The sequence below is a fragment of the Phalacrocorax aristotelis genome, chromosome 1, assembly GCF_949628215.1.
Source record: "Phalacrocorax aristotelis chromosome 1, bGulAri2.1, whole genome shotgun sequence".
Classification (NCBI taxonomy): Eukaryota; Metazoa; Chordata; class Aves; order Suliformes; family Phalacrocoracidae; genus Phalacrocorax; species Phalacrocorax aristotelis.
In genome coordinates this window covers 103,674,268-103,686,840 of record NC_134276.1, presented here as the reverse complement: position 1 = coordinate 103,686,840, position 12,573 = coordinate 103,674,268, and the positions used below count along the sequence as shown (strand labels likewise).

The 12,573-nt window shown below is 42.1% G+C and overlaps 1 protein-coding gene and 1 long non-coding RNA gene across 3 annotated transcripts in view; one reads left to right on the top strand and one right to left on the bottom strand.

The window, feature by feature from the left end:
- Positions 1-10,896, bottom strand: part of SCAF4 (SR-related CTD associated factor 4) — a 46,923-nt gene extending 36,027 nt beyond the window's left edge. For both annotated transcript variants that reach the window (XM_075101014.1, XM_075101022.1), the window contains exon 1: positions 10,618-10,896. In XM_075101014.1, coding sequence (XP_074957115.1) covers positions 10,618-10,647 — 30 coding nt within the window. In that variant the 5' untranslated portion in view covers positions 10,648-10,896. The remainder of the gene's footprint in view (positions 1-10,617) is intronic.
- A 112-nt stretch (positions 10,897-11,008) lies between these two features.
- LOC142060810 (uncharacterized) lies at positions 11,009-11,723 on the top strand. Its single transcript, XR_012661938.1, has 2 exons — positions 11,009-11,146; positions 11,421-11,723. It is a non-coding gene; the product is annotated as an uncharacterized LOC142060810 (long non-coding RNA).
- The last annotated feature ends 850 nt before the right edge of the window (positions 11,724-12,573 follow it).

Genomic DNA, 12,573 nt, shown 5'->3' with positions numbered 1-12,573 from the left:
CACGTGAGAAAATTTATTACAAAACACTTTCAAAAAGTCTTCAACCTAGGCATTCAGAAAAGACACTGCTCTGTCTTCCAGAATTGACCATAACTCTGAAAATAAGTATTAGCTTCACATTTCAGAAACTGAGAGAAACTAAAACTTGCACACAGAACTGCCAGAGCTGATGAAACATCTGTGAAGGGCTGAACACAGAAAGCTGAGGGAAGAGGGATACACTGTCCTCAGGACCGCAGCACCACCTGAACAACATGACATACTTATTGTACTTCACTTCCTGTAGAGCATTTGAAGACAATAGGGAAATGAGGGATTTGGGGAGGTTTGTTTTTAAATAGCAGTCCTATAGTCCAGCACTCATAAACATGCATGCATGCATGCCAGAAGACATCAAAATCTAATACACATTTCGCCACTTTCCAGACCACTCTGCCTACTCTGGATCTACGCTGAATTCTATATACTCCATAAACTGCTGTGGTGATTCCACACTGTAAAATAACCAGTTACAAAAACTACACCGTATGCTACACTATGTTTCTACAGCATACTGTGCACACTTCTGTTCCACTAGTCATTAGACCTGGAAGCATAATCCACATCAGCTTGTCAGGACCATTCTCTCTTCTCTGATCTTCCTTCCTATCTTCCAAGCAGAAAGAAGCCAGGACATCCCAGTACTTCTTTTTAATTCCTCCTTCTATATCACAGCTCATGGCTAGGTGCTCTGCCTCATTAAATACTATCTTCTATTCTTCCCATGAACTTAACTTCCTATTTAAGCTGTGGCTTACTAAACGTAGAATCATTATATTGTCATGATTTGTACAGTGCAAAAAAACCATGGAGATCTTAAACATTTCCTACACACACATAATAATTATATATATATTCCCCAAAAATCATAGAAAAATGGTTTTTCATTACATAATTTGATTTTGCTCTTCACAATAAAGAAAAAATAGAGCCCTTGTATACTAGCCAAAAATATAATCAATTGCCACAAAGCAAAATAAGAGAATAAAAGTATCTTCATTTGACAGCGTATCACGATGTAAGCAATATGTAATTTAAAAAATTATCTCTTACTTCTCTATTAATTTAAAGTTCCGAGATACTTGTGATGTGACCACTTACACAGACTTATCCACTGCCTCAGTTAAGAAAAAAAACAATGCAGAAGATAAAACAATTTGGCCAAGTATTTAAAGGCAAGTAAAGTGGTTACAAGACTTTCAGCAATACAAAATGAAAGCCTTACACCAATGAAATACAAAGACTAGGCAAGAAGGTATTTACTTTCTTAATTCTATTCCTATTCCAGGAGTTATGAAAGAAGAAAAATTGTATTTCCAGAGGTAGCCACATATCTTTTCCAACACCAAAAATCAAGCCAAGACCATGATTTCTCATTACTAATCTCCATAAAAGGCAAGTTCTAGTGCCAGAATGTTTGCTTTTTAAAGCCATTCAAGCTGTAAGACATACTTCAGCTAACATCCTTGCCTGCTGAGAAATCACAGCACGGACAAATAAAAACTGTCAGATAAAAGACAGAAGTGTCTGTGCGTTGATTTAAAAAAAAAAGTTTAATTCCAATTTTTAGTTTTATTTCTTTAGAATAAATGGAAAGCCTCTTAAGAAAGTCAGTGTGATTTTTTAAAATTCAGGAAAATCTGTGTTAAGAGGTAATGAAAGAAAAAAAAAATCCAAAGCCCAATACCTGCAAACAAACTACCAGAAGGCTTGAAAAATTAGATGGAGGAGGAAAAAAGAAGCCAACATTAAGGCAGGCACTCCATATCCTTTCCTTTACAGACCAAGAAGCAAATGGTCCTCCAGAAAAAGGAGCCAGTCCCATATAACAAGAACAAAGAATCCAGTGTGAAAGCAGCACTTCAGCGTTCCTATTTCAGGAACACAACTGGAGAGAACCAGGCAACTAGGAGAGCTCATAGCAGGACAGAAGATGACAATAAACAAGTGGCAGCAAAAAAATAAAAAGGAGTGTCTTAAAAGGTATCCCAAGAATGACGTTGCAAACCGGGGCAGGGTGGGGCGGGGGAGAAAAAAAAAAAAAATCCAAGGAGAAAAACTGCCAGAAGGCAGGAAAAGGGGAAATCAGCTATATACACTGAAGCAGCCAGGGAGGATGCAATAAAGAATACGGTAGCTTGGAGAAATTAAAGAACACAAGAGGCTGAAAGTTAGGCTAATAAGGTGGGAATAAACAAGAGCTTTGGAAGAACAGGACTGAACAGTTCACTGTGAACTGTTCCTTTGCTGTTACAGACAGCACTCTGGGCAACAGCAACAAAAACGTACTAAAAGCAATGAGGTCAGTACACACAGATATTTCCAGCTCAGGATGAACTACAGCTGAAACATGCATCAAAGCGAGATGCAAATATTTTTATATATATAGATGCACACATGCATTTATACACACATATATGTGTACGTGTGTATATGTATGTATGTATGTATTCTGCCCTCTCTTCACACACCCCCCCCACCACTACCTCTTGGAATAGCACTTTGTTGCCTTTTTAAATTTTCGTAAGATTTTAGAATACCAAATGACTATTTTAAAGCTGATTGTTATTTAATTTTCAGTATCAGTTACATGTGTCAAAGCCATGTTTTAAAGACAGGTAAATCTAAAATTTAACAACCCTACTAGTTGCTTGTGGATTTTCAGTTAGAAGGGGAAACTGTTCAGTAAGACACCCATGTACTTTACATTTGTATATGTTCAATTAGACTTGGATCTTCTTTCATACACATTTCCCAAACCAACATATGGAAACTCCCCCCGCATTTTCAGAGGACCATCCTTCTAATAATACATCTAATTCCTCAAAGGGCACCACGATCAGCTCAAGAAACAACCTAGACACAGAAACCTACACTTTATTTAAAAAATAAATGTGATGGATGTAACAAAGGCAACAATAATTTGCAGCTTGAAAGTGTCTCCAATGTACCGCCTCACAACAGGAGCCTGTCCCTGGAATGCTCTGCCCTGTAAAGCCTGACCTGCTAGAAATGACTTGCTGCTTTTATCGACCATAACTGGATGTTTGGGGAAAAAAAAAAAAACAGCTTATAGTTGTTCCCTACCTTCCTTCCCCATATAGTGACACCACCTGCTAAAGAAAAAAGCAGTTTAGCTCTGCCTCTGTTTCTACTGCCCACTGCCCCCAGTCCATTCATTTGGCAATGAAAACCATCCAGGGTATCCTGTTCACTGGGATGGGGGCGTACCATAGGGCAAGAGACAGCAGTGTAAAAGAAAGGAAGTGGAACTTTATTTTTACGTAAGAACTAATTACTCCAAGGACCATTCAAGACTTGGATCTTTATTCAGTCTTAATAATTTCAATAGTTTAAGAATTGCCTCCTGCTGTCCACATGGATTCTTTTATACACAAGGAAAAATTAATGCAGACAAACTAGTAGAAAGGCTTAGCCACAAAACGTTATCCAAATCATTAAGGCAGAGGTCATAAAAAAAACTTCCCTATTTCAGTTATAATAGTCTCACCTGCTGAAAGCAGTATGAAAAAAACTACATTTTTGTTTCACACAAGCTCTAGCTTAGGATACAATTTCAATTTAAGAATTTCCAAACATTTCTGGAACCTCCGTCCCTACATTTGAAAGTCCATGCACTGCAGCTGTACATGTTTTCAAAAGCACTGTTTTTAAAATTAATCCTTTTTTGCTCCGTATCAACCCATGTACTATAAAAAAGTGTAGGTATTAAAGAGCCTACTAAATGCAAGCCACAATATAAAATACTGATTCAAGAGTATTTCTGTGTACTTTTCACAACAGTATGGAAGTACAGGATAAAATATCTATAAAGCCAAGAACCTCAAAGGCAGAAAAATCACCTGCTCATTTTCAGGCTAATAAAAGCAATTGCAAAGCAACTGCAAAAGCAAAAAAACCAAAGATGAGCCACTCATTAAACTATAGCAGATAGCTAAAGGCAGGCTAACCATATTGCCTATTTAAAGAGCAAGCTAGTAACCACCCCAAAATTAAAACTCAATGTAAAGTATGGAAGTACTATTTAAAAAAAAAAAAACAAAAAAAAACCACAAAAAACCATGTGGCAGGACTGAACTAAGGCCTTCCAACTCAAACTGTAGAACCTGCTCCAGTTCATAAGCCCTGGTTGAGGTGTACTGGAGAGGTGAGAGTAACGGGAGAAGGAATAGGATGACAGTCTTTACTTTTCACTCTTTCAAGCAGCAAATTATTAATTTCTGCCATTTTATAATTAATGCCCTTTGAGGGTCCATTTTACACAGAAACCTAGGAACTATGGGTTTTTGAAGCAAAGGGGAGAATCAATATTTTCATATTTACCCACAGCCCTACCTTAGAGTTCTAAAAAGACAGCATGTCTAGGCACAGCATGTCTTCAGAATGAGAGCAAGCTGAAATGCAGGAATACTATCAGCTTCACTTTGTTACTGAATTCATTACAAGAAAAGCAAAACCAGACAGTGATGCGTGCATGCCAGTAGAGAAGGAACAAGGGTGCCAAGGCAAAAACATAAGACACATGGTCAGAGAAAGAAAGCAGCTCATATGCTTTCCAAACTACTAGGAAAGATGCGAGATAGTGTCATCCAGCGAGACTTATCCCATTGGCATAGAAGGAAAAAGATCAGGCTTATAATGCTTTGGGGTGTTTCAAGCTTGATGTATGATCTTAAGTCTATTTATCTGTTTTAAGCATGAGATAACATAGTAGGAAGGTAAAAATACCTTTAAGACTTGAACTGACTTCCCTGCTTTGCTCTCTTGCTGAAGTTTCTTTGCCATAAAAAAGTCTCTTCATTTACAAAAAAAGAGGTACGGGTCCACCTTATATACTCACTAAATAAAGCCCATAGAAAAGAAGCAGCACAGACAGAATCACGATCCACTGAGAGAAACACAGTGTTTAGTGCATATTGAGCACTCAGGTCATTGTTAAAATACTCTCGGCTCAATCTTCCCTTCTCCAGTTTTCACAGAGCAGTCTAACATGCCCTCAACAATTTCATCAAGTCTTACACGTCCAAAAACACTTCTCTAAGCAGACTCCATACACACATATGGCACAGTCAGTACTTTGTACGTTCATTCATTGTTTTTTGGAATGTATTTTATTTACACATTTAGAAACCACACGATACAGTCAAACTACAAGTCACTTAGAAATGTATAATTGTGGTTATTTGTTCATGTGCCCACAGGAAAAAAAAAAAGGATGCTGGAAGACACAACTGAAAAGCACAGATACCATACTATTTTTTAACAAAACACCATTACTGTTAATGCACAATCAGACCTTTAAAAGGTCAGTTGTTTTAAAAAAATATACACGGGTCCAAAGAAAATCTGTCAGTCACATATATTCTGCTTCCCCTGTAAAACTCATTGCTTCCTTTCCTCACCAGGTCCCCATTCTTCCTTGAGCTACTAAGAAAAGGAAAAGGGTAATGATGTCTACTAAACTTCTGTCACTAAGCTATGTCTCACAGGTTCAATGTAAGTTTTACATTCTGGACCACCAGCTGTGAAGTGTACCAAGTATTAGGTGCTGCTGAAGGTAAGAGATGACCATAAAATTCATGGCTGTCAGGCTACATTCTTTGGAAAATAAAGTGAGATTTAAATTTAACCAGATATGAACCCCCGGCAATGAAGCTAAATCAACTAAGCTATACCTGTGGCCTAGAAAGACCATTCACAAATCCTTAATCACTGGGGAGAAACATCTTTACAGAAGACACTCATATAAAAATGAGATCATAAAAGTACACAGAACAGAATTTTGGTTTCTACACAAATGTTTTCAAAACTTATCTGCCTCTTAGGATCAGTGCTGTGCTCGTAAGTCCAGCATGTCTCCTGAAAAGCTGTTCATCCCATTTCTTCTCTTACCAAGAATCTCTGCTAGAGTGCCACAGCTTTCAATATTCCCAGGAACAGTTCAGAAGCAAGAGACACAGCTCTTTCAAGATCACAGCGATGATGACCCTTCAATTACCATGATAGAGTCACAAAAGCAACAGAACAACTTCCCTCCGAAAGAGCTGCACACTACTTCTGCAATAATTTCAGTCTGGGCCTCACAGTGTAAAAAAAAGGACTAAATTCACTCTAGAAGTCTAGTAGCACTCCCCTATCTTTCTCTCCCTCTACCCATGCAAACAGCATTTGAAGTGCTTAAGCACTCTCTCAGGACATGTGGGAGGCAGCACTGACTTAAAAATACAACCTACCGCACCTACTGGAACATGGGAATAATTTTAGACAGCTACAACAGGTAGCAGCTTTCACTGGTTTTTTTTTTTTTGAGAGACAAAGGGTGCCAAAATGCACAAGACTACGTTAATCCCTCCTCCAACCTCAGATCTTGGTAGTTGTGTGCTTACTGCTTTGCCATACAACAGAAGGAATCTAACTGGGGTTCATGAGTTACAGTAACTGCTAAGAATCATAGTGAAGGATATCCTGCTAACCTCTATTTATAGGACCTGGGGACGGGAAGAACAGGGAGCAACAGATTGTAATAGAGCATGCAAAATGAAGAGCTACCATTAGCATAAGATGGCTATGCTAGATCAAAATTACAACTGTCCAGTTCACTGAGTATGGATAAGTAGTAAAGAAGAAAGCTACAGCTCTAACTTCAAAGAAGCAGCCCACAAAATACCTATCCTGTTTGTGACCTAGGCACGCTTAAGTGGAATATCAATTATTTCAGTAGTACAGATTAACTATTGCCAACCTGAGACGTGCGATTAAGTGAATGCACCACATTACTCAATACAAATACAAGATTACAAAATAGGAAACTTGACTTTATTCTAATTCCAGCAGCAAGACTGTGAAGAAGTCTCAATTTCTAACTTCTGTAACAATTAAACTACCCCTCAAGTTTTGCAGAATAAAGAAAAGGAAACACATAACCCCTAAATTGAAAAATTACAAGGATTAAAAGCTTTATCAACTATGGCAAATGTGTGGGTTTGCTTTTGTTGTTTGGTTTGGCGGGGGGGGGGTCCCTTTTTTTTTTTTTTTTTAGAAAAATGTTTAGTTGTTTTCTTAAAAACATAAAGTTTTGCACCGTTACCAAGTTACCTTTTGTGATTTACTTACACTGTACTACTAATTTAACACAACAAATACACCTAACAGTACATGAATTCTAACTCATTCTTCCAGGATCCAGTTTGAACTAATTTCCTCAGGCAAAATATACTATACTACATAACTGTCAAATCCCACCTATTCAGTTAGTAATATCTGCTCAGAGTAGATCTGGGTAAAAATAAAGCAGCAAACGTGTTTGCTCAATACAAAAAATGTGCATAAAAAAATTACTTTTTAAGAGGCACATTTCCTGGTAAGCTTCCATTTAAAATATAGATACAAAGAACAGGACTGAGAGAATGGGCAACACAATCAAACACGATCAAATTATGCAACCTGTGTAAGTTACCACCCATTGCCAGAGCCAAACTAAGTGACTCTAAGTGTTCCTTCTTAACTTGCCACAATTGCTAACTGCAACGTGCTAGCTCACACCTCTATATTTAAGTTCTACCTCGCAATTCAGATGGGCAGTTGAGATCACATACTTATCACAATTAGCTGGCAGGCAGAAACCTGTTACTTCACTGCAACATAACCATAAGTACCGTCAGAAACCTATAACCCAAAGCGCAGAAACCGAACTTCCAAGTAGAACTGGAACCTAAGTCAGCCAAAAATACTAATGGTTTCTACTGGACTGGGTGAACAGCTTCAACCAAAACAAAACGGTTCAAATTGCATACATAAAAGTGTTGCTGGTGCTTTTCTCTTCCTCCCTAAGCTCTTTTGTCTGAGAAGGGGATACCAACCTAATAGCTTAGAGGATGCCTAATTTACAGCCATGATTTGAACTTGGGCCTCTCACCACTCAAGAAATTGCTGTAATCACCAAATCCACCCCAAAAAGTCCTAAATGACTGTATCACTTGAAGCAGTGACATCTCCTCCTTCATGTAGACTGGCAAAAAGGTGACAGTTGCCACCTCCACAGAAGAAGAGACAGGAGAGCTGGACGTGTATCACCTCTAGCATACATCGGAAGTCCAGCACAAAACTCATGGCTGCTGCAGTTAAACTTACCATTATAAAGCCACAATTCTCTGTCTACAATGGTATTGTACAGCCAGCAAGTTCAGGAATTCTTGACCTACAGGGTATTATGTATATACCCTGATCTTTGCTGTTGAAGCTATTCCGCTCTCAATAAAATAGTTAACTATTCAGTGAACAGAGACTGGTACCTCTGTAATGCTCACAATGTCTACACATTGTAAGACAGTCTTACAGACAAAATGAGTTCTCACACGCTCACTAGCCTCTGCTATTCCCACCACTCTGTGAATAACGTTGAGACCTTTTGTAAAGCAGCTCTTTTACTTCCTCCACTTTCACTGAGAAAACCCAGAAATGGAACAATATGAGACTGTAAATCTCACCCTCTTCAAAAAAAAGCTTGAAATGTTTCATGCTTTATTTTAGTATGTATTGTTTTGCATGCACAACTTCAGGCAACACTCACTGGAAAGCTAAGAGAACAATTTAAGAACTAGATTTCATGTTCTTAACTAGTATCATAAACATACCTCCTGAGAACAGGACAGTAATTACACAAATCCTGAATTTATTAACATGCTTGCTGTACACATTAGCAGTCCTGTGGAACTGTTCATATGTACAAATGATTGCAGAATAGGGATTTTTCTAAGTATGGTCTTCTTCCCAGAACTGATGGTCAAATGAAATCCAGTGTTTTACTACCTTTCAGCAGCCAGCCACCAAAATTTCACTCAATATATCTGATTTATTCAAACAAAAGCATCATGTTTTTACTACATCTGAGAGGAATATGTATGAAATAAAATATGCCCATTTCTAAAACAGGTTAGTCACAGAATACCAAGAAACACTGCTTTCACTCTAAAGTCACACATATTTTCACCACTAGATCAGCAAAAGAAGTGGGTTTTATTGTTTGAAAAACACTAAGGACTGTCTGTACAATTAAGTTTTATCAGGCTGAAATGAATTAAGTGAAAGCAATCATCTGCTAGAACTTCTGTTTCTATTTAGGCAGGTAAAGATATTTCTGTTCTCTGTTTACATGAAAATTGAAAACACCGTATGCATGCCATTCTATTTTAACGTATTTGGGAAGGTTTCTTTGCACCCTTCCATATCACTGGGACAAAACAGCACAATACAACCATGACACGGGCAAATAAAAAATAAAACCGTTAACAGGAGGCATATCCTAGCTACTTTTCACTTTGCACTTCCATAATTTTGTTAAGGCTGAGTAGATTTTCAGTTGTGTCTCTCTGTGTGTAAGACAAGCAGTTGCAGAGAGTGAACTTTACACAGCATGACTTCATCACATGAGAGTAGTCTGCCATTTTTCCTGTTTCTGTTCAGTAAACAAGCATAGCAATCTGACTTTCAAAATGTATTAAACATTCCGGAATAGGTTCTGGCTTAGCTTTAACTGATTATCTGCAATGAAAATACGCACGTTCCATAGTCCATACAGGATCTGCAAAAGTCAAATCCTCAAACTGAGGCGGCAGCATCACCTAATCTAAGAATCATTTTTAAGTCACGTGTCAACAACTTTATAAAGTAGAGGCTAGAGTATTTTGTTGCATATTATGCAAAAAACAATCATGGTCTATTTTGTTTCCAATTTCGATTGGCTGACTAAGGAATAAAAAAAAAAAAATCACGGGGAGACGACAGTGACCTTCTGTGTGCCATGAAAGGAGACCGAGCGCCTCGTGCTTTCCAACCTACCTCCCATGTCCCTAGCGCTGGGGTCGATCCCTTAGTCCCGTCCCCAGGCGCCGTTTCTACGCAGAGATAAGGCCCCTCGCAGCTTTCCCTCTCTCTGTCCAACCTCCAGCCTATCCCACTGGCCGCCTGTTCACATGGCAGGTCTCTCGCCAAACCACTTCGAGGAAATAAAAGTGCCTCGCGCCCTGAAACGCGGCTTCCCCCTCCTTCACAACGCGGAGGCAGCGGGAACGCCTTGTAACAGGGATCCCGGCTCAGAGGCTCTCCGGTGGGGCGAGGAGGAAGCCGGTGGTGGGCAGAAACGGGAGCCCGAAGGTCCCCTCAACGACACCCCCCACCCCCACCCAGACGGCCCGGCCCGTGCGGGAACCCGGCCTACGGCGTGGCTTGGGGAACGCTCCGGGCCGTTGCAACGGCCACAGCGAGCCCGACCCCACTCGCCTCCATTTTAATCAGGAGACCCGATCTTCCCCACGCCCCTCGGGCCAGCGGGAGGCCCCGGGCCGGGCCAGGCCGAGCGCTGCCGGGCCCTCCCCAGCGCAGGCCTCTGGCGGCGCCGCACCGGGCCCGCGCGGCCCAGAGCCGGAAGCCGAGCGCGGGTTGGCGGGGAAGGGGGGACGTGGGGGTGGTGGGAAACGATGGCGGCCACCGTGACCCACCCTGCTCCACCGCGGCCTCCCGCCCTACGCTCCCTCCCCTCCCTCCCTCCCCGGTTCCCACCTCCTGGTTGAAGGCGTTCACGGCCTCCATGTTGGCGGCGGCGGCTGATGCGGGCGGGCGGGCGCCCGCGCGGGGGAGGGAAGGAGGGGAGGGAGAGGAGGGGCGGCTCGGTCCCGCTCAGGGGCTGCGCGCGGACATGGCCATTCAGCGACGGCGGCGGGGCTGGCACTCTCCCCTCTTCCTTCTCCCCAAATCCACTCGTTCGGTGCGGCGTCTCGCTGGCAGGGCCCCGGCACAGACCGCCTCTCCCCGCGGGATGGCGGAGCCCACGCCGCGCACAGCACCCTGGGATCGTGCAGGCCTCCTGGCCCCGCGCCACCCACAGGAGAGGGCGGGGGGGGGATGGGGGGAAGGAGGGAGGGGGAGGGAGCGAGCGAGTGAGCGAGCGAGCGAGCGCGCGCGCGGCGCGGACACCACGTGACGCATTACTCCCCGTGCCCCGCCATGTCAGCGCCGGCCCCGCCCCCGGGGAGGGGAAATGGCGGAGGATAAAGGCGTCAGTTCCCCCCCCCCTTCCTCTGGCTGTGAGGTTAGCGGGCGGTACGGTGGGTTGTTGCGCCTGGGCGGAGGCGGGAGGCCCTGGAGCTCGCTCTTCTCCAGGGAGCCTGCCGCTCCTGTGGCGTTCTTGGGCTGGCTGGCTTAGGCTGGACTTGGCTAGGCTTAGCCTAGCTCAGCTCGGTTCCCTGGTGGGGGGGGCAGGCGTAGCGTGCGCGTTTGGGCCGAGGAGCCGCGGGAGACGGGTGAGAGCGGTGTCCGCTTCCGCGTTCTCACTTTAAAATCACCGTTTTTCTAATCCCCCATAGCGGTGTTTCGCGGGTGGCAGAGTACGGGCTAAGCCCGGCCCTGCATAGAGCGAAGGGCCGGCGCTGGAGTGTGTCTGGTACCTAGCATGGTCCCTACCCGCAGGGGGGAAGAGACGGCGCTGCTTAACTACGAACCAGAGCGAAACTGAAAGGCTGTTCTCCAAATCGAGTCTCTTGCACCGGTAAAGAACATAGTTAAGGACTACATTTACGCTGACAACGGCAGCTGATGTTCATGAGCAAACTGCGTGTACGCTTCGAAGTGTAGGCATCTAATAAAGAGTGCATTTGTCAAGTACAATAGTAATGTGTTGGTATCAATGTCAAATCAGCAGTTCGGAGGCTTGCAAGGTGCTGTATGGTATGTTCCAAATGTTAGTGTTTAACTTCCGATTTCATTGTTTGACTCTAGTCCAGTACATCAGCAAGGGAATAAATTGGAAAGAGGAAACTCAGTGTTGAAGAAATCTCAAAGAAGGTGTGCTTGGCTTTATTTTACATTCTGTTATTAGCTGTGCCTGGTGTTTGAGGTGTTAATCAAATGTAGATTGCTTTCAGGAGTCTCTTTTCCCTGTCATCAATATATGGCTGTCCAGCAATTAGCCGTCTTTAAAAGCAAATATTTTGAAATACAAAGAAAGCAACAGGAACTCTTGTTCTACCCAGATTATGAAATGCATAAGGTAGGGTTTGTGTACAGTTATATGGCTGATATTCAGAGGAATTTTTAAAATAGGTTCTAGTAGGAAATGAAAAATGCTTTCAGATGTCATTAATTTCTATAAGTTGCTCTTTTAGCAGAAAAAACTGTAATTCTACCTTTCATAGTTTTTTTCAAACAAAGCTGTTAAGCTAGAGAAGAATGAGGGGAAAAAAGATAATATTGCCCATCTAGTGTCAGTGTCTTTGTGATTTTTACTAGTTTCAACATGGTAAATTACTTCATAGGGAGCTTTTACTACTGTTCTTGTTCATGTCACTGCCCAAAAATTTAAAAAAGGTATCTCTTTCTGGTACCTGAAAAATACAAACAGCAAAAGTAGAACTGGGGTATATGCATATAATCTCTGTGCAGTTCTTGTATCAGCTGAAAAGGTGTCTGAAAAGTAAGAATGATTTCTTTGAGGGCTCTTGGTTTAGGGAGAGAGAGTAG